The sequence below is a fragment of the Sebastes umbrosus genome, chromosome 3 (genome assembly GCF_015220745.1).
Source record: "Sebastes umbrosus isolate fSebUmb1 chromosome 3, fSebUmb1.pri, whole genome shotgun sequence".
NCBI lineage: Eukaryota > Metazoa > Chordata > Actinopteri > Perciformes > Sebastidae > Sebastes > Sebastes umbrosus.
Genome location: NC_051271.1, coordinates 21,221,995 through 21,244,597, shown reverse-complemented (window position 1 = coordinate 21,244,597; position 22,603 = coordinate 21,221,995). Strand labels below are relative to the sequence as shown.

At 40.0% G+C, this 22,603-nt stretch overlaps 1 protein-coding gene across 1 annotated transcript; it reads left to right on the top strand.

Moving 5' to 3' along the window:
* Nucleotides 1-1,028: 1,028 nt before the first annotated feature.
* cpe (carboxypeptidase E) lies at nt 1,029-21,346 on the top strand. The gene is made up of 9 exons (XM_037765146.1): nt 1,029-1,494; nt 14,082-14,278; nt 14,524-14,691; nt 15,909-16,026; nt 16,381-16,563; nt 17,164-17,303; nt 17,854-17,953; nt 18,162-18,280; nt 20,178-21,346. Exons 1-9 carry the CDS (start codon nt 1,215-1,217, stop codon nt 20,274-20,276), a joined length of 1,404 nt encoding a protein of 467 aa, XP_037621074.1. The 5' UTR covers nt 1,029-1,214; the 3' UTR covers nt 20,277-21,346.
* The last annotated feature ends 1,257 nt before the right edge of the window (nt 21,347-22,603 follow it).

The window sequence follows — 22,603 nt, the reverse complement described above, 5'->3', positions numbered from 1 at the left end:
AAATAAATAATTTGACACAAAAACGGTCCGCCAGAGTCCGACATCAGAACTGCGGATATAGCAACGGTCTGCTATACATAGCAACGGTCTGTTATAAAGAAATTACAGACCGCAGAACGCTGTGATTGACCAATCAGAATCAAGTATTCAACACAGCCGTGTCATAAGCAAAGATAAATAGCCAATGCCAATCAAAAGCCTTATGGAAATATAAATTGTTCAATATTAATTAAACGGACTGTTTGTAACTTCTTACACGTATAAATCAATCCGGGTCGGTGTCCCATGTGCGCTCCCGTGTGGCTACGCTGTTCAGACTCAGACTCCAACACAAACTACACAGAAGCACCAAAACCTCAAAGTTCTATCTAGTGAAGCCCGTCTGTTAAATAGTTCAGCTCGTTCAGCTCGCTCCACCTCTACACACGGCAGAAGAGTTAGTTTAGCTCTGAGAATATCTAGTGAATGTACAGTGGACGTTTGTGCAGAGATAACTGCTGCAGCTCCTCCAGACCAACAGAGGTTTCCCGTGTCTTGTGAAGTGGCGGGGCTCCACAGCGAGAAACGTTATCATCTCCGACCGGGTACCGGTGTCTCCCTTGGACCGCGGTCGGGAGGCTGAGGCAGGAAAAGCCAACACTATGATCAGCACTAATGCATGGAGAGACCTTCATCTGGTCAGCTTACATTACAGCCAAGCAGGTGAAATATAGAGTGATATTGTGGTTTTAGTTGACGTGTTTCGCCTCACTGTTTTGAGCGATGCTCGTTCATGTCTATTTAGAGCGAGCACAAGCGCGAGCCCGACGCTGACTTTCGTTGACTTAACGGCCACAGGTGTCGCTGTTAACAAGCAATTTCTGAAAGTTACAAATAGTCCCTTTAAGAATACAAAAATACCTACAAATACACCTTCTGCTGCTCACCTCAGGGAGGACGAAAAGTCTTTATTTTGAAAAATTGTGACCGGATGTGTACACCTTGAGTGGTGGCTTGACAGTGGAGGGAGTCAGTAGAGCTCAGGTAGAAGAGCAGCAGCAGCAGCATCACACCACAGACACACACAGAGAGAGAGAGAGAGAGAGAAGAGCAGCAGCAGAAGGAGAGAGAGATATTTATAGCCTTCAGCGAGGCTGCAGCACAGAGATAAGGCTTGGGACCAAGCCGCAGGCAGGAAGACACACAGACAGACAAAAAGAGGACACGTCGAGGAGATGAAACAGTTCACTTGGGTCGTTTTCCTCGGGGCCGTGGTGGTCTCCCTGGTCGGTGGAGGAGCAGCAGCAGCAGCAGCAGCCGGTACCGGTACCGGTACCGAGGGTGCTGGTGAGATCTCCTTCGAGTACCACCGCTACGATGAGCTGCGGAAGGCGCTGGTGTCCGTGTGGCTGCAGTGTCAGACCATCAGCCGCATCTACACCATCGGGGAGAGCTTCGAGGGCCGCGAGCTGCTGGTGCTCGAGATGTCCGACAACCCGGGGACGCACGAGCCTGGTCAGTCTGCTTTTATGCATCAATAGATAATAAAAAAAAGTGTGCTGCTTCATAATAATGCGGTGAATGTGCAATCACTTAGGCCCTTCACTGTAGGATAACCCACCATCACCACAGGCTGAGATACACAAACACATCACTGCGCATATAGCAGCCTCTTATTTGTATTAATAATGTGTATTCAGAAAGGACTTGATGTGAGCTGAAATGACCAGATGAGATCATCAGTATAGAGGAGATCATATATAGAGGAGATCATCAATATAGAGGAGATATATGATATAGAATAGATCATCAGTATATGATAAAGAATAGATCATCAGTATATGACATAAAGGAGATCATCAGTATATGATATAAAGGAGATCATCAGTATATGATATAGAGGAGATCATCAGTATATGATATAAAGGAGATCATCAGTATATGACATAAAGGAGATCATCAGTATATGATATAAAGGAGATGATCAGTATATGATATAGAGGAGATCATCAGTATAGAATAGATCATCAGTATATAGGAGATGATCAGTATATGATATAGAGGAGATCATCAGTATATGATATAGAGGAGATCATCAGTATATGATATAGAATAGATCATCAGTATTTGATATAGACTGTGTATGTGTGGACTGTGCTACTGCCTCTTGGCCAGGTCATCATTGTAAATGAGAATTGGTTCTCAATTGATTTTACCTGGTTAAATAAAGGTCAAATAAAAAATAAATAAATAGAGGAGATCATAGGTAGGCTATAGGAGGAGCGCAGGTGTGTCGTGTGTCGCGTGCGTGCAGAAGCGGTGAGCGCGCATGAGGCCTGCTGCTGCTGCTGCTGCTGCTGCATCACTTCAGAGGAATCTAGAGATGAGAGATTTGTGGGATCAGCCATGCAAAGCCGCCATTTTGCTGGTTGATAAAGATCTCTATTCGTGCTTATCCTGAGTCGTGATGCTGAGAAAAAAAACATCCCATGGATGAATGAATGAATGGCTCATTTTTTTTTTTAACTATAACATCCCTTCCAATCAAAAGCAGATGTAGTCTTGGCTGCATGATATGAGAGAAAATAGTTCATTTAAAGAGGGAGGAGAAGTCTGTGACTGAATATTAAATGAAGTCCTGATAGGGTTGGAACAGTTATTATGTTCCTCAGTTAGACCTGATATGTCATGACTTCCCATCATCTCCATCACACTGCAGGACAGATAATAATGCACTATACTCATTTTTAACAGTCTCTTCTGCACTAAATTCACTTTTTTGAATAGTCGTGTATCACAGTTGTTACCCTGCACTATATTCAGTTTTAACCGTTTTCCTCATCTCCTTGTATTTTTATATCTGGTATATTGTTTTGTACTTTGTACTTTGCACTATTAACTTTTTTACTGCCTTTTTACTAACATATGCACATATATGCTTACATATATTTGCACTATGGAACTGTGATGCTGGAAACTTGAATTTCCCTCGGGATCAATAAAGTTACTATCTATCTATCTATCTATCTATCTATCTATCTATCTATCTATCTATCTATCTATACTGGTAGGACTGGAAGAAACCATAGAGGGGAAGACGTGAGCAAATGTTAGTTAATAGTGGTTTGAAGGGCAGTTTACACACTAACACCAGTCACAGCAACCGCAAAGCACCACTGCTGTTTTTAGATGCAACGCACCTTCTTCTTTTTCTAAAGTCATGCCTGAATAGAGGACAAATCCACATAAAGTGTAGCCAATATGTCTATGCATTATCACTTAAGTGCAACATCACCTTGAAATTCATATGATGACTTCAGAATATTGGCCATAAAACAGCAGGAGTAGATAACACATCTCTAAAGTCCCCGGTCAGTATTAAAAGATATATTAATTGTTATATTTTGTGAGTCAAATCTGAATCTGCAACGTAACCGTAACATTTCTCTGTCGGGTAATTGTAATACTACAGTGTTTTCCTCTGAAGTAGAAGTACACAGTAAGTAGCATACAGTTAAGCTGCATATTATTAAGTGCTTTGGTGTTCTTTTGTAAGTTATTTCGGGGTACAATGAGTTAGAATAGTAACATAATTCAATATTTTTCATATCTAAACATCAGAATACATCTATAGCTGTTTGGGACCCTTTTAGTTGGGGGTAAAGTCTGCCCCTGGACATAGGCCAAGCATTCGGCCCGTTCTGATCAAGCACATTTGGAACGGATACTGTATTAGTGCAAATTTTAAAAAGCATATCCTTTATGGCTACCACCTCTCAGTCGATTAGTCGACTAATCGGTTGTTTTGGTCTTAGTCGACTAAGATTTCTTTAGTCGTTTATTCGTTTTTTATGCTTTTGTCTTGCTGAATGACTTATTCCCAAGAAACGTATGAGCACATCTCTGGTAAACACAAGATTTAAAGCAGTGTTTTGGGGAGAAACTCAGTTTTTCCAGATCCGTCGATTAAATCAACTAATCGATTAGTTGACAAAACTGCAGGAGTGTTAGTCGACTAAGGATTTCTGTGGTCGATGACAGCCTAGTTATTAGACTGTGAAAACACTGGGGTCAGTGGTGGCATTAGTCCAGGACTTTATTGTTCAATCCCTGACAAAGTCTGATTTTATAAATATATTTCGACGTTGCTAGTAAAAAACTAAATTGACCATTTTTTAACCTCTCAATCCAAAACAAAATAAAATTTCAGTGCACCGCCCAAAAAAACTTGTCCTACAAAGTGTTACAAAAGGTACACTTTGTACTCCTGATAGTCAGAGGACACTGCGTTGGAACCAAGAGCAATAATGCAACATGAATGGATTAGTCTGTAGTACATTTAGCCTTAATGAACGTCTGGGTATGGGTCAGTGGTTCCTGTCCAACTCTAAACAGTAGATTTAGGTGTTACATACAGCAGGAAGTGCTTAATTTCATCCAAGTAACCCTGAAACAGAGCCCTCAAAAGAAAAAGAAAAAACACATTGCCTGTAATTACTGTATATATGGTTTACAGTCCAGTTTGTGGTGTTTAACTATATGTCTTTTTGTGTAAAGGTGTATTTTCTTCTCTGGGTGTAGTTGTGTGGTCGTCACGGCGCACCACAGGTTGTGTGTGTTTAGCTGCGTGCATGGTCACAGAGTCTAATGACCGTATGTACGTACTAAATAAGCCCGTAATAGTCTGGTGGGCGTGCGCACGCATGAGTCACAGTAGCGATGTGGAGACCTTATTACTACCAGATGAGTTTCCAAGCTGCTGCTTCACCAACAGGGGCAGCTCCCCCTCTCCTCCCCTCTCCTCCCTTCTCCTCCCCTCTCCTCCCCTCTCCTCCCCTCTCCCTTCCACCTCTGCTGAGCAAAACATCCAGAGCAAGAAGGAACAGAGTTGGAGAGCTTCAGAGACTGACAGGCTAAAAAGATGACGGTTTCAGAGTCAGTGGTAGAAAAGATAAACGTGTGTGTGTGAAATCTGCAAACACCGGAAACATTTTTAAGCTTCCCCTTTAAATAATATTTTATCTGACCCCGCAGTGTGTTGAAACTCTAAGGTGGAGCCGAAATAGCAGTTGCCGGGGCAACAGATCGGCTTAGTGCACTGAGCTGACTGGCAGCTCGTGGTTGGCTGGTTGGCTGGCTGGCCGGCTACCGGAGGACGACGGTCCTAAGCTCATGCGTCTGTCAGTAGAGCAGCCATCTGTCATAGGCTCCACTGCGGCACAGGAAGTGCCTATAGCCTAGAGTGTGTAGACACACTGGTTACATATTAATATACAGTACATGCAGTGTAGGAACACAGGCAGTGATGCGAAAGTAACTCAAGTACTGTTCTTAAAGAGGTACTGCACACTTACACGTGTTTTTTGAGCTGTAAACTAAATGATACGACTGTACTGTGATGAACCACATCAATGCAGGTGTTAATATGGACATTTCTTACCAAATTTATAAATATATATCATTTCATGGGTTGAAAATGGCTCAACACGCCATCTATCATCTCGACCGCTCGGGACTTATCTTATGTCATGATATTTATGTAAAAAAATAAATAATAATAACGCCTTCTAATCAGAGGTCACACAGATATCACTGAGCAACTCCTGCATTACCCTTTCCCCCCTCAACCTCTTAGTGGCTGGAGTTAGGCTCAGACCTGGGGGTGAAGTTACACTTTAAATAATCTATAATATATAATCATTATTTTTATATTAGCAATGGATCACATGGCTACTTGTATGTCAAAAGGGCAGCCTGTTCACACGAAAATCTGAAAATGACCCAATAATATGCAAGGCATGGCGTGTCATTGTACGCCGTCTGTACTGCAATGGAAACGCTCCACATAAATATGCTACGCTCAGAGCCAGTGACGTAGAATGAAAAGGGAGAAAGATTACTTATGGTGGACGGGTGTGTAGGTGGATGGGTCCAACAAACACACAACTTTTACCATACGACTTTCAACCAGGAGACCGGTGTTCGAGACCGGTGTTTTGTTTTGTAGATTACGTTAGTGACGTTTGTCACATGTTTTTTAGTGACGTGTTTTCCGTAGTTATGTTGCATTGTTTCTGTACATATTTTACTTAGTTTACGTACTTATTTTAAGCCAAACCATGACGTTTTTCCTAAACCTAAGGGGTTTTTATTGCTTAAACCTAAGTGAGTGATTTTGTTGCCTCAAACTAACTGCAGACGATACCGTACCGTATTTGTACAAATGACACACGAATAGCCTAAAATGCGTCCTCATCACAAAGGTAATGCCCGTGTAATGTTGTGCTATTTATACGCCTTCCTTTGAAATCGGGTTGGAAAGGGGACACGTGTACTGCAGTTCCCCTCTGCTCTACAGTGCGTCATAGCGTCTTTAGACTCATTATTTTGGTTTTTACGGCCCGCAAATAGCCTACTGTTTAGGTCCACTCTCACTGCTCTCATCATGTTGTTTCTATCTGCAGCAGGCAACTATTTTCAATAAAAAAAATCTCTAGTTTGTAGAAAAAAATCCATAATAACCTTTCAGCATATTGTAATTCAAGTGTTCTGAGAAAAAACTAGACTTCTGCACCTCCTCATGGCTCTGTTTTCAGGCTTAAAAAAATCTAGCCTGTGACGGAAGACTTTGACCAATCACAGGTCATTTGAGAGAGAGAGCGTTCCTATTGGCTGTTTATTCAACGGAGGCAGCTGTCAATCCGTATCAAGTCCCAGTCTATATAGGCTACGTTTACTTAAGTACGATTTTGGATGTGGGTCTTTCATGTTTAATGGAGTAGTTTTATAGTGTGATAAAGATCTTAATTCTTCTTCTTCCACCACTAAACATGTTTTCTCATTAGAAGGAGGTGTTTACTTCTTGCAGCTGGGTCATATTTGAGTGTACAAGAGCTGGCGAAACTCATTTGACTCTCATGTCTGGAACTATTTAGGAGGCTTCTAGTATGAGGAGAAACCCTATCTTGTAATGGGTTTGGCTTTGTCTGAAGGTGAAAAAAAAAAGAATCATGTCAGTATGAGGCATTGCTGCATCCAATATGCTGCAGACCATCTCATATGGACTGTTTTATCAGACGACAGAGGAAGTATGTAATCCCCAGTGAACACGCACACAGATGCTCAGACACACTGCTGGATACTGTATGGTTGTATCGAATGACACATTGAATATAAAGCGAAACAGAAATGGATTTAAAACACATTACAATGGAGGAGATTAGAGCATAAACCCAGAGCATTGTTTGGACAGTCTAGCTGTGAGGAGCCTCCTCAAGCAAAGATGGCAAAAACAGCTGAGAGGAAGGGCAAGCCGACGAAAAAACAGAGATAAATAAGAAAGGAATGATGATTGAGAAAACGGGAAAGGTAACAGGAGTGTAAGGGTGATGAGGGAGAAGAAGAGGGATGGGCAAAAGCATGTAGAGGGAATAAGGGAGAGGCAGAAACGGAAAGAAGATGAGAGAAAGGCCAAAGCATCAGCCAGAAGTCATATATTATACATCAGACACCGACATGCATCCTCCTCCTCTTCTCTGCCTTCACTCTGCTCTGACTACCACTCTTCTTCCTCTTCTTCTTTTTCATGTTGCTTTGCTTCTTCTGCCGCCAAAGGCTCCTGTCTGTTTCTTGCTATTTCCTGCACATATTTCCATTTTCTTTCTCTTTCCAACATTCCTTTTATTCTCTCGATTTTCTAAAAACTGATGTTGTGGGTGAATGCTAACAAAACGATCATTGTTTTTTCTCTTGGCTAAAATGAAGAGGTGTTCAAATGTTATTATCTTACACCAGTAGATACACATTAATGTAGGATATGGATATCACAGTTATAAATATTAGAGCTGATACAATTAATGGATTAAGACATTAGTCAACTCGATATCCAGCCCAGTCGCACAGCAGTTTGTGAAATAGTCACAAAATTGAATGTATTAATTCATGTACATACACAAATTTCAAATGTTTTTCGTAATAGTCAGCATGAAATCAATTTGTTTGTAATCCATGTCATTGTGAACCAGTAAGTATAGAGAGCTGCAAGCGATGCGTAGGGAGGAGGTCTGGGTGGATGGGTGAGTCTAAAAACACAGGACTTTTGCCCAGGAGACCGGCGTTCATAGCCCGTGTGAAACCAGAAGTCAAAGTTGATTTATTTGTCACGTAACTTGCGTACTTAAGCTAAGGTATCATTTAAGGCTCAAAGTATTATTTAAACCTAAAACGCAATCTTTTCCTAAACCTAACTATGAAGCTGGGTTGCCTAAATCTAACCAAGTCGATCTATTCCTCAACCTTACCAAGTGGTTTTATTTTGAAAAGACTGGAGCGGAGATTGACACATGCCTCACGTGTTGCTGGACATTCGTAGGTTAACAAACCAAAAATATGTTTTTGAAAGTCACGACCAAAAAGGGAAATTTGTGTCTATGCACACGAATCAAATAGATACAATTTCGTGACTATTTCATGAACTGCTGTGAGACTGTGTTGGTGATATCAGGCCAAAGCGGGTAACAGACCCGCCTGTCCACCAGAGGATAGCGTGTCAGTGTCACGTTTTGCCTCGCCGAGGCGTGAATATTACACACGTGTTTGAAGGTGCAGTACAAGCAGGGGGCAATAAAACCACTAACTTAGATTTAGGAAAAATGTCATATGGGCTTAAAATAAGTACGTAAACTAAGTACAATAAGTTCGGAAACAACGTAACATAAGTACGGGAAACACGTCATAAACGTCACTTACAAGCTTAAGTAGCTTACAAAACAAAACACCGGTCTCGAACATTGGTCTCCTGGTTGAAAGTCCTGTGTCCCAACCCGTCCAACATAAGTGATCTATCTCACTTTTTATTCTACGTCACTAGCTTTGAGTGTACGTGGATGCGTTTACATTGCAGTCAGTACAGACTACATGGTGTACAAATGACACACCAAAAGCAATAACAGCGTTCTTATTTTATGCTTTTGCCTTGCCCGTTATCATGCCATTCACACGCCTTTTTTTTCGTGCGACCGGGCTGCATTAGTTGATTCACAGAAAATTAGTGAGCAACTATTTTGAAAATCAATTGATTTTTTTGTCAGCTAAATATCTCTGGGTTTTGGACTGACGTTTAAAGGCATCACTATTTTCTGACATTACAGTGAACTATTTAATACACCAAACAATTAATTAATTAATCGAGAAAATAATCTGCAGCTGAATTGATAATGAAAATAAGAATTAGTTGACAACGCAGCAGGTGTTCGGTGTATTTTGTTGTTGAAAATAAAATTGAAAACTGAGAGAAATCTGGTTGAAGCGACGAGCTGTAGGAGAAGGTTTGGGACTTTGGCTCCATGAACATGTGTCAGCTATTATATGACCCAGTATTTCAGCATTATTCTATCTGTGTGTGTGTGTGTGTACACGAGACAGGCAGACAGACGCAGAGTGAGAGTGTGTTTACTCAACCCCCGACTTGATTTGTCTCCCTAAGCACCTGCCCGTGTCAGGGTTGCCACGACGACTGAGAGCTCTCTAATGTGGTGCTTCCCTAATGACGTTGCAGCTGCACTCATTATTACACGGTCACCTAGGAGACCGTATCGATCACCTGCCAGACACTCTTGGTAATTCCTGACAAAGCGTAAGATGATGCAGTGGGTTTAGTCAGCCTCAGATGTGTTGCATCGACCTGTGGAGAGATAAAATCACCTGGAGTTTAAGTGAGGAGTTCAGACTTTTACACACATTCAGGAGATCTCCACCGATTAGGGATATTTGAGATGATCTCTCTCATATGTTTTCACATGTAAAATGTATAAAAACCAAGGAAACAAGCTTGCAGAAATGTAAAAGTGCAAGTAATTCAGTTGATTGACAAAAAAATATTACTAACTGTTTTGATAATTGACTAAACATTTAAATAAACATCAAACAGAAATCGTTCTCCAGTTTCTGCAGTGTAAAGATTTACCACCTTTTTTCTGTTTTATATTATTGTAAACTAAATATAATTTGGGTTTTGGACTGTTGGTTGGACAAAACAAGACTTCATCTCTAGGAAAACTGTCAACAGCGGTGTTTCACAATTTTCTGAACAATGAACAGATTAATAGTTAGTTGCAATACAAATGACAGCTCCACCTACAATTTGGAGAACACATGGCGCAAAATAACACCCACGTTTTTGCTCACATACTGTATTTGCCTGGAGGGAGATCCTTGAATGTTGAAATGCTGCATTCTTAAAGGGGACCTATTATGCTTTTGTGATGTAAAAGATCTGTAAAGTTACAAAGCCCAGCCCAGCTGACCAATCAGAGCAGACTGGGCTATGCAACTGAAAATAAGCATAATAGGCCCGCTTTAAAATTTTGGGAGTTTGCAATAATTAGTGTGCAAACTACCCCTTTTCTGCCTTTGTATGCTGCTGTTGTCCTGTACCTAATTCAGCTCAGTCGGCAAGGCAAAGTTACGTTACGTTAGTGACGTTTGTGACGTGTTTTCCGTACTTATGTTTCATGTTTCTGTACATATTGTAGTATTTAAGTATCTTAGTTTATACTTATTTTAAGCCCAACTATGCTTTTTTCCTACACCTAACTAAGTGGTTCTGTTGCCCGCTGCAAGACAATAAAAGCTCAGCGAGGTACAGAGAGTTTGATGGAAAAGAAAAGGAATGAATTTAGAAAAAAAAAGATAGAAGAAGACACATTCGGCTCCAGAGGGGAAACAACATTTTGATGTTTTCCACCCACGCAGTGACGCATCATGCTCGTCGCCTTTGTGCAAAAGTGCACCCTCTGGTCAAAAATGTGTGTAAAAAGAGCTGTTACATAAGCGTGAGCTAGTAAAAATTATAACTAGTGATATTAATACAAAACGATTTATGCAGTGAAATATCATTAACCCTCCTCATTGTAAATTCATCATTACCTACATGTTTTGGGAGGAAAGAAAGGTCTCCAGATACTGAGCATCTGTGTAATAGCTTGAATCATAGTAACTCATGTTGGCAGAGTCCGACTTCAAAGTGTGTGCGTGTGTGTATGAACGTGTGAGTGCATGTGTTTGACAGCTCTGTCAGGCCTGTAAAACCATTCACCAATGTCAGAACAGAAAGAGTTAATTGTAGTCTTGAAATCATTAGCAGCAACTCCGAGAGGAACCAGATTCGAGTGTTTAAAAATAACCTGACTACCAGATGTGTGCAGGGCGGTGTATGCATGTGTGTGTGTGTGTAGCCACTGGGATACATCAAACACTCAAAGAAATACACTGAAATGGATCAAAAAGATGCAAATGTGAAAAATATTGACACACATGTACACGCATGTTGAAAGGATTATTTTTACATAGGCAACAAATTCAATTTAATGACGTGAAAAGTTGAAATAGGAGAAAAAGAATCCCGGATAATTGGCCAAATCAGAGTAAAAAAACAATAAAAACACACACAAAAAGGCCCTCAATAAAAACTGGACCCCTGCTGCAGTTTGGCTTCAAACACACACTCACACACCCCTCGCCATCTGCCGCTCTCGGGCTACATTTCATAACTGATCTGAACAAAAGACATTTTATTTTTTATTCCTCAGCGATCGGAGAAGTTCCTTTATTCTCGTACAGCCACAGAAAGCCACTAATCCCTGTTTTATAGTTAATCAAGAGTGTGTTCACAGTACACCGTAGCTCATACTTTGTCATGCTCTTTGTCATTTTGTTAAAGGGCATTATATAGCACCTTAGTAGCCCTTCTCTCATGCTATTGTGTATGTGTTTGTATTTGCTTGCATGAAGAGACTCAGAGAAGACTAGGTACAGATTATTAGTATATTAAACAGATGGTTAGAGCCGTGGTCATTAAAACACAGCATGCTGATATAAATAGCTCTCAGATATAAAACCAGTTTTCAAGGCCGTACACTGACATGGTAAACAAACATCAGTTAATCTAGGAAACGCAGTTTTAATCAAACACGTTGAGAAATCATCAGCATAAGGGAAATGATAAGTTGGTTAATCGACAACAATTCTGATATCATTTAGTTGTTTAAGTCATTTATCAAGAAACGAAAGCCAGATAATGTCCAGCTTCTCAAATGTGGTCTGTTTTATATCTCATCTGCTTTCACTATGCATGTAGGTGCAAAGTTACGCAGCGAGCTGAACAGACATAACAGCACATAAAAGTTGAGGCCCCTTGATGTTTTTACTGGAAACAGTTGTGCAACTGTGAAAACAGTATTGGACAACAAATTTAATGATACTGGTGATTACAGCAGTTAGTAACTTGATTCAGTTAAGTGTTAGTCAGCTGTCAAAGTGTCACTAGGCAAAGATCAACATACAGTAGTGGCTAAAGCCTCCCTAGTGTTTTCAAGTGGTATTACAGTTGCAAAGACAACCAGGTCGCTTTCCGTTTTCCTCAGAGCCTAGCAACTACCAACAACACACTGCATTTTGTTCTCTACAGTGCTTCTGTTGTTCCACCGACCAGCTTTTCCGCTGCTGGAGATAGTAACCGTAAAGACCTTACATTGACATTGGATAGCTACTAGGGGAAAATAGCGTTGTCCTATTCTTGTTTTGGTTGCGCAATGGTGGACGCATTTCATAAATCAAGCCTTTTTCCCCAAGGGAGATCGTACCAAGTCCCCAGGAAGAGCGCCGGGCTTTGAAGCAAACTCTCATTGTGGCCAAACGGTGGTACTACAACGTCTGTGTCCGTCACGTGATGCCACTGGGCCCAAAAATACTTTTTCCCATAGATTTACATTGGGAAAGAGACGTCTGTAACTCAGTGGATCATTTTTTTGAAGTGAACACTTGAATAAACCTTATTTAAATAATTAGGTATTAAAAGTTGTAAAATGCACTAATAGCTGAATCCAGAGTTATTTCCCTTCCTCCGTTCATGTGAATGAGCCCCAGACCAAGGGCTGGGAGGCGGGGTTAAAGGAAACGCTACAACGCCTGCTCAAGGAGCCCAATGGATGCGGAAGATCCGGGTACTTTATCACTGGGCAGTCGGGCCATTTTGGCTTCATGCGTCACTGAGCAACTTTCATAGGAATGAACGGGAGTCGCCTCCAACGCTGTATGTAGTTCTCTATACGATCCATAAGTCGTATGCGGTGGCAGACAGAATTGCGTAGTGAGGCTTATAGGGAATCAATCTGAATTGGTTGGACATTGAAGATGTCATCTTGGTGCATTTTGTGACATTTTTAGACTAAAAGATTTATCGCAAAAATAATCTTCACATTAATCAATAATGAAAGTAATTGTTGGTTGCAGTCCTGGTTGAAAAAACCCCAACACATTTTACTTGAGGATAACCCCACACATTTCACATGTGTATCAAATGTGAAACAGCTTTTCTAATTCACTTTTCACATGTCAAATGTCTGAAAACCATTGTGCTTCTATGAATTTTAAATGCTGTTTTAGTGCTGAAATATTAGTGCTTTTTTTGGGGGCAGTGACAGCATGAAAGGTGACTTTCAAATTACAAAAACTACAAACAGCATGAGGTTTGTTTGTCCCTAATTTCCCCAATTTTGTAACATAATGTTCTTTAGTGCAACTCTCTGTGATGTAGTCGGATCTGACCCCAGACCTGTCACTCCAGCAGGATTCAGGCAGAACAATGTGTGACAGCGTCACTCAATAAGCCACTGTCTCTCGGGCCATTATTGTCCAAATGGAGTTCTGGACTGCAACATTCAATTGTGTTTAACCTTTCAGCTGATGAGTCAGTGTGTTTGTCACTGCTGGTGTCTAATGGTGTGTGTGTGATTGTGTGTGTGTGTGTGTGTGTCCAGGGTAAACCTCCCTAACAAATGTTTCATCAGTGACCTTCTTGTGGTTCAAAAGAGATAAATGTTTGTTTCCATGATTACTGACTAAAAATGGCTTCTTCTTACAAAGATGGTGACGTTATTGTGATATTCCTCTTTGTGATTACGTGGCCCAGTTGTGTGAAGTGTGATTGGTTTTCAGTTCAGCCTCTCGCTCTGAGCCGTGAAGACGCTGTACGGATGAAGGTAGAATACAAAATGTCCGTCTGTGTCGCAGTAACACAACAAGAGTCTTTCTCTTCCCTGCAGGTGAGCCTGAGTTTAAGTACATCGCCAACATGCACGGCAACGAGGCCGTGGGCAGAGAGCTGCTCATCAACCTGGCTCAGTACCTGTGCAACCAGTACCAGCAAGGCAACGAGACAATCATCGATCTCGTCCACAACACCCGTATCCACTTCATGCCCTCCATGAACCCAGACGGCTTCGAGAAGGCCGCTTCACAGGTGATGACACAGCACGACAAAAACACCCTGCTGCGTGTACACAAACCTGATCCGAGGATTTAGCACCAGACGGATTAAGTTTACAAGACAGCAAACATCGACTTAGTAACCACAACTCTTGGCTTTAAATCACATATACACAGCAGGAATAGTAATTATTAAAGCTCCAGACACTGTCTCGCTTCTCTTCACTGATATGCAGTTTACACAGTATGTCTGAACATCCTCTCCTGTTTCCTGCTCAGCCTGGAGAGATCAAGGACTGGTTTGTGGGTCGCAGTAACGCACAGGGGGTGGATCTGAACCGTAACTTCCCCGATCTGGATCGCATCATCTACGTCAACGAGCGAGAGGGTGGAGCCAACAACCATCTGCTGCAGAACATGAAGAAGGCCGTGGATGAAAACACCAAGGTACGCAAACAGACAGTATAAGTGTTTAAAGGACGAGGTTGGGAAAGACCAAAACATGAAAGGACCAAAACAACAACGCCTCACTCAATACTTTCCGACTTGTCTGCCCTATCAGTGGCACTCAGCCCTAAACCCATTAGTTCCTACTGACCATGTAAATCCTTCAGCGTTGCCAGATCGGATTGACAGTTTCCAGCCCAATCACAACTTAAAACCCACCCAATTCAATAAAAAACTGTCCAAATTATAACCTTGCCTGACACCCAAACCATTACATGCGCAATAGAAAACACATCATAAGCAAAAAAAGCTTCATATCTGCGTCAAATAACCAAAGATAAAATGTTAGGTAAATATACTATCACAACACTAAAATCTTTAAAAATGTGTCACAAATATATGAAGTATAATTTAATTTATTTTAAAACAACAACTAAAAACATCTGGCCTCTGTAGAAAACGTTACTCAAGCAGGGCTAAAAAACTAAAACATTCAGTTCTCTAGTGAGTATTTATTGCAGCAGAATGGTGTATGTGAGATTGATTTAAAACGGTCATAATCTATGGTTGCGTCTGAAATTCCACACACAAGAAGTGTCTGAAACGAGAGACAAAGGTTAGTATACCAAAATAAAACAGGAAATAACAACTGAAAACTGGAAACAAGAAAAACATAACTTAGATACGGGATATGGATGCATGGATGTAACACAGATATTTCACTCAGGAGTTGGTAGAGACCAAAAGCGGAGCTAAAAGAGAGCGAATATTGGATTAACATCCGCCAGTTGGACAGAAATACGACCCAAAATGAATGTTAATGCTGCTGTATCTGCTGGATGTGTAAATAAGCAATATACTGGATATGCCCTGTTTCTGCTGCCCCCAAGTGGCCAAATAGAATCAGTTATTGCAGGTTTAAAACAAACTACAGAGCCCATGTTCATCATAATGAAGGGACATGACACCCAGTGCTACAGTGGAGGATGTGTTTTAATAGTTTTTTGCAACGATGGAGCTCTCTATGGAACAGAGGAATAAACTAGATCAGGCTTTACTTATCAGTAGGATCAATGAGAAAAATATAGAATATCACTAGACTTATCTTTTATAGCTTTATAAGGCATCTGGCGTGTAGTTTGGGCGTGGTAATATTGCCTCTTAGACTATGTATTTTGAGTACTGTATTTGTAATGTGTGTGTTTTTGCCTCTGCAGCTGGCTCCAGAGACCAAGGCAGTGATCCACTGGATCATGGATATCCCCTTCGTCCTCTCAGCCAACCTGCATGGAGGAGACGTGGTGGCCAACTACCCATATGATGAGACCCGCACTGGTACATAAACTCACACACAATCTCAAACACACCCTTGGTTTTTTTTCTGTTTGGGTTGTTAAATTATATATAAAACGTTCCCTTGTTCTATATGAGAATGTTTCCACTGATATTTGACCTATAAATGAAACAACAAACATTTTAATAGTTTTTCTTCAGAATGCCGTAACTAATTTAAATCAGATGGAAAATGTTTTCTCCTACTGCTTCCTGTGCATTATTACTAAAAGTACACAACATGTGTTTGCGTGGGCACAAATTTAATGTGTTGCAGATGCAGCAGGTCATTCATTAATTTATACTTTATCACAGCCGCTGTCTAAACATCCCTTCCCTTCTCGCTCCCCCTCTAAGGCTCTACTCATGAGTACAGTTCCAGTCCAGATGATGTGATGTTCAAGTCTCTGGCGAAGGCCTACTCCATGTACAACCCAGTCATGTCCGACCCTAACCGACCCCCCTGCCGTAAGAACGACGACGACTCCAGCTTCAAGGATGGCATCACTAACGGAGGGGCCTGGTACAGCGTGCCAGGAGGTAAGACACATTAATATATGTGGTTTGGTGTTGTGCAGGTAAAGAGACACCTGGGCTTACATGTTAAAACTAGGCTAGATATGGTTGAGGCTGATACTAATATTAATATTTGAGAGTTACTGTATATGTGATATATGGGACAATGTGGGGTGCTCTGGTGGGTTTAAGACCCTGATTATGCAATCACAGCGCCCTCTGTTTGAGTCTGTCTGGGGACCCTTGTTACATGTCCCCTCCATCCCTGTCCAGGAATTTGGCTCCTCTTAATAAGATATGAGTTCCCCTGAAAACATGATCTGTGAAATCTTATAGCATATTGTCAATATGCTATTTTTTCATTTATATTTGTCTGTATCATCATGGATCATGCATAAAATGTATGATTCATGCTTGACTGTGATTCATCCCTAATTCAATTTAATAATAATAAGATAAGATAAGATAAGATATTGCTTTATTAGTCCCGCAGTGAGGACATTTTCACTCGGCGGGAGGAGGAGTGGAAGGATACTTAGATACTACCATACTTCAACATCTCTACTTCCTGCCACTTTCTCTCATTAATGTCAGTATCACTCTCTTTCTCCCTGTTTTTTACAGGAATGCAGGATTTCAACTACCTCAGCAGCAACTGTTTTGAGATCACTCTGGAGCTCAGCTGTGACAAGTTCCCCAATGAGGACACACTCAAGACCTACTGGGAGCAAAATCGCGACTCACTGGTCAACTACATCGAGCAGGTAGGCAGGCAGCACCACCAGGACTATGAATATATACAGTATCCTATGTGTGTCTATTTGTCTAGTTGAATCTGGTTTTAATGAATCCCTATGAGGTTACTCTAAATTACCATTCGAAAAAACGATGACTCAAAAGTCAAATCAAGATGCTCTATCTCAAGGGAATAAAATGTTAATAATGTAAACTTTTATAGTCAAGGTATGGTTACGTTTAGCTTACTTAAAGTTGGTTGCCATCCAACAAACTTTGCCAAGTCACAACCATCCACCCTAACCGTAGAGGTTTTGTTGTCGTATGACAACATTACTTCCACCTTTGCAAACATAACATTGCTTGTTGTCAATGTTGTCGTTTTTCTGTTTGTGCATTTTATCCCCATGGTTCATGATTTTTTACAGTCATGTAAAGCATCCAAAATGTCCTTCTATCATTTCTATTCGCCTCCAAATAGCACCATGCCATTTACACCCAACCCCAACGAGACGTTTCCCCCCTCTTTCCTTGAACCAAGCTTTAATTATGCCTCTTTGTGTGTGTGTGTGTTTGTAGGTCCACCGTGGTGTAAAAGGCTTTGTACGCGACCTCCAGGGAAACCCCATTTCCAACGCCAGCGTCTCTGTGGAGGGCATTGACCACGACCTCACCACAGGTATCCGCATCCAGTTCTAATACACACAATCCTGACACCCATTGACATGAGGTGTGATGTGAGAAATGTATTAGTAAGATGTTGTAATGTCATCTGGTGGACAAAACTGGTACTGCACCACCTTTTTCAACCACTGATATGTATTTGCACCTGCTCATCCAGCTGTTGCTTACATACGTGTATTAATGAGAAAATCTGTGTTTTGCAGCCAAAGATGGAGACTACTGGCGCCTCCTGGCTCCAGGAAACTACAAAGTGGCAGCCTCTGCCCCAGGATACCTGACTGTCATCAAGAAGGTGGCTGTTCCCCACAGCCCTGCAACCAGGGTAAGACTCACAGACAACTGAACCAACCAGAATCTGCCTCACATTCACCGTGATCACTTCAAATGTAAAAGAGAAATAGCACTTTTGGTTCAATCAATGCATTGTAAATATTCTAATAGTAAAGCATGTGAGTAAGAAATCCGTATAATGAATTGAGGAATATTTGGAAATGAAACTTAAGCTTGATCACTCTAATCAGGCACCTCTAGCAGAGAAGTGTCCAGTTAGGATTTGATGCCTCATTTCCAACTGGTTTACTATTAACAATTTATATCCAGAGAGGGATTATCTACTGAAAATTACCCAAAAAGAACAGAATATATTTGATCCCTTAATTCAAAGGTTCGCAACTGTTTAAAGTTGACTGTTTAAAACAAAGTGATGCCTATTTAAAAGGGCTTAATTGTCAACAAATCCCATAAAAAGACCGAACCAACAATGAATACATGCTGCTAAGAAGTATTGCCTGCGTAGCCAAAGAGTTATGTAGCTTATTCCGAGACCTCATTAAAACCACATCAACGAGCCACATAGTTGTATTGGGGTACAACTTTGTGTTTTTTTTCTGTTCTGTGGCCGGAAATACTCTCTAGAGTAGTGACCGTCAACTGGCAGCCCGCAGGCCACATACGGCTTATTAAGGAATTTGGAAAATGTTAGGAGGAAAAAAATGCATTCCGGTATTTAGGATATCTAGCATTTTTTTCTATGTATATTGAAGCAACCCCCAAAACAATCAAGATGGAAACAATTTTATTAGGAATGATATCAACCCCAAATATGTGCGTTCTATTCAAGGGGTACAAAAGACATTTTAAATCCATCAGTCAGCTTATTATTAGCTAGTAGCCTACACAACACAAAGTTGGCAAGATCAATGCATACTTATCAGTCCATTCTTCATTAAAGCTGCAGTTTTCCATGTCAACATACAACATGCATAATAATGTCTAAACTGGTTAAAGATGATTGATATTTCTTGCCAATCAGAATGCATTAATTTCAACCATCACTCCTCAGTGAACTGCCTCCTGAGACTCTTTCTAGTTAAGTATCTAGTTATCATTAATTTTCCCATGTTCTTTAGGAGTCTGTTCACGCTGATCTGATATTGGCTAATAATATATATACTGTATATATCCCTTGTCCCTTAGACATAATGTATGTAGTTGATGACGCCTGCTCTAGGGCACCAAAATGTGTATTATTCCATGGTTGAAAATAGTCCCTAGCAAATGCAGTATTTACTTCTGTTTGAGTGCTAAAAAAACTACAGTGACCCGTGGTTATTTGAAATTACTGAGCTTTTTATTTAAAACAAAAAAAGAAACTAATTTGTGACCCGTTGTAAAGATTCATGTCCTGGGAGTGAATTGGTTTGGTGCTGAGAGCTACACATAGATGGAAAGTATAGGCCCTTTTCACAGCAGCCGTTTTGATATGGTATAACAGTGGTTATATATTTATATGGTCCCGCTGTATTTAGTAACACAGCCTTTCCAGTAAGCCAGCATGTACAATACCAGGGTCCTGGCATACCTAAATGGAACAGGGCCATAATTCATCTTATTAAGTACACCTCTGTGCAATGACATGTTAAGATGGTTGCTGTAAAAAGGGACTATAGAAACTGATGGTTTTTGTCTTCTCATGGGATATGGTAATAATAATAATAATAATAATATAATAATAAAATAATATAGAATAAGAACAGCCTTGTCCTTTCAAGCCCTCCAGGAGGAGTCTTAGCTTGTAAATTAATAAGTTATGTCTGAAAAATAAAAATAAATTCAGTCTTTGGTGGCACAATTACAAATTGGAATCTGTAAAAATAAGAAAAACTGTACTGCATCTTTCACGTCTCATCTGTCTCCATGTCGCTGTCCCTCTGTCTCAGGTGGACTTTGAGCTGGAGTCTCTGATGGAGAGGAAGGAGGAGGAGCGGGAGGAGCTGATGGACTGGTGGAAGATGATGTCAGAGACACTGAACTTCTAAACGTTTGTCTGGCCGATGATCGGACCGTCCGCACATCGATGTAATATATTCAACATTCTGTGTGCCCGTCCACTCTGAAAAAAAGAATATATTGTCTCCTCATTTGTTTTGTTCTCTTTGGATCATTATTTTAATTGATTATTACTGTTTATTACTGTAATGGTTTGCCTCATACTCCTGTAGAACATCCTGCAGACACTGACACATATACTGAGGGGCACGGGAGGAATCTGCAGGTTGTTTGTCGGCAGTGAGATCGGTGTTGATTTCTGTGGTATTGTGTTCTTTATCGTACATGTGATTTGGTAACCATGGCACCCATCTATATAACCAATGAGTGACTGAGTAACTATGTATATAAAAGAGCTGTTTACATCATTACCACATGGCTCTGTCCAAAATAAGTCATAATTTTTTCCTGTTTTAAATGTCTCTGTTTCTCCAGGCTTTAGTGCAAATACACAAGTACAACGCAAACAACACAAACGCTTTATAGGCGACTGTAAACTTGCACACACGCACTGTAAAATAAAAAATACAATGCTATAGTTTTGAGAATATTAGACATTAAAAACACTGTAAAATCACTGTATACATTATATTGTAAACAATCTATACAGGCAAGCCCATTTTTCCTGTATGTTATTGATGTTGAGATTTTTTTTTTAAACTGACTGCAGCACAGCTTTGATTTTAGCACAAGATGAATGGTAATAATATATACTGTATTTATGAACTATAGGTATAGCAAGAAATGTGTGGTTTTTAACTAAAACAATAAATAAAAGAAAACAAGGCCAATACACCTATAAATCCGTCCTCCTCTGTCTACCCAAAGACATTCCTACGCAGGTAATACTGTGGTACATAAGGAACTGTGGTACATGTATACAAGTTGTTTTTTTCAAGGATAAATTAACGCTAATCTTCTGAGTGGACACAGGAAGTTTAGCTGACTATGGATGCGGTTTGAGACCACATAAAGGATTTATTGAATGTATATCTATAAAAACAGTTACACATGTAAAGAATGAACTGATCAATAAAACTCCCCTCTTTCTGTTGTCAAACTGGAGTCTTGTCGCCTTTTTTTTAGCTCATTCAGATGAACATAGTCACACCAGACTGAGACTGGGAGCCTCCTACGTGTGTTAACTGTACTGCTCTTCTTAATAAGGCTGAATAGTGCAAATTAGTGAGGATCAAGTTTTGGTTTGAGCCTTTTAGTCCCTCAGAACTCAAAAACACCCCTCTTTTTATCTCCTAGTATTTATAAAGTGACATTACATTCAACCTAAATAAATCTGAATTTGAGATGTATGTAACTGGAATGGGCTGAGTTGGTGCCCCCTACAGTTAATACTGTATGTGGTACGATGAGATATTTAGGATCCGTCCTTTAGAGAGGTCTACAGATGCAGTCTTAGGTGAGAGTGAAATAACATTTAGTCAAATTTGTACCATTTAATAGTAAAAAGTATTAAAAGTACCTTGCTTGTGATGATTAATGAAATTCTTATGATATAAAATTCTTAATAAATGTATAAAGAAGGTCAAGGGGTTAATATACTACAAAAGGAATTGGAGAATTTTTGGGTGCTTTTTTAAGTTTTAAATATATTCCCTTACAAAAAGTCCATCATTAAGAAAAGAAAAGATAAGCTTTTATTGATCTCCAGAGAGGAGATTCAGGTGTTGCAGCAGCACAGGGACAGAAAGAAGCACAGATAAATAGAGAAAATTAAAATAATAAATAAATAGAAGTATAAAACATAATAGAAATAAAAATAGAATTATACCAGAGCAATTAAACAACATTTAGTCATATTTGTACCATTAAATAGTAAAAAAGTATTAAAAAGTACCCTGCTTGGGATGATTTATTAATTCTTATGATTTAAAATTCTTAATTAAATGTATAAAGAAGGTCAAAGGGTTAATATACTACAAAAGGAGTTGGAAAATAAATAATTGTTTTGATATTTTTGGGTGCTTTTTACATTTAAAATATATTCCCTTACAAAAAGTCCAATAAGATAAGAAAAGATAAGCCTTTATTGATCTCCAGAATGGAAATTCAGGTGTTGCAGCAGCACAGGAACAGAAAGAAGTACAGATAAATAGAGAAAAGTAAAACAACAACAACAACAACAACAACAACAATAATAAAAATAATACTTAGAGTTTTATAAAAATTAAAATATGAATAGAAATAAAAATATAACTTTACTAGAGTAAAACCACCCATGAACAATAGTGCCATATTGTCTCAAGTGAAGTGACACAGTGGTGGGATTAGTCCCTTCAAAGTCATCAAAGTGTAGAAG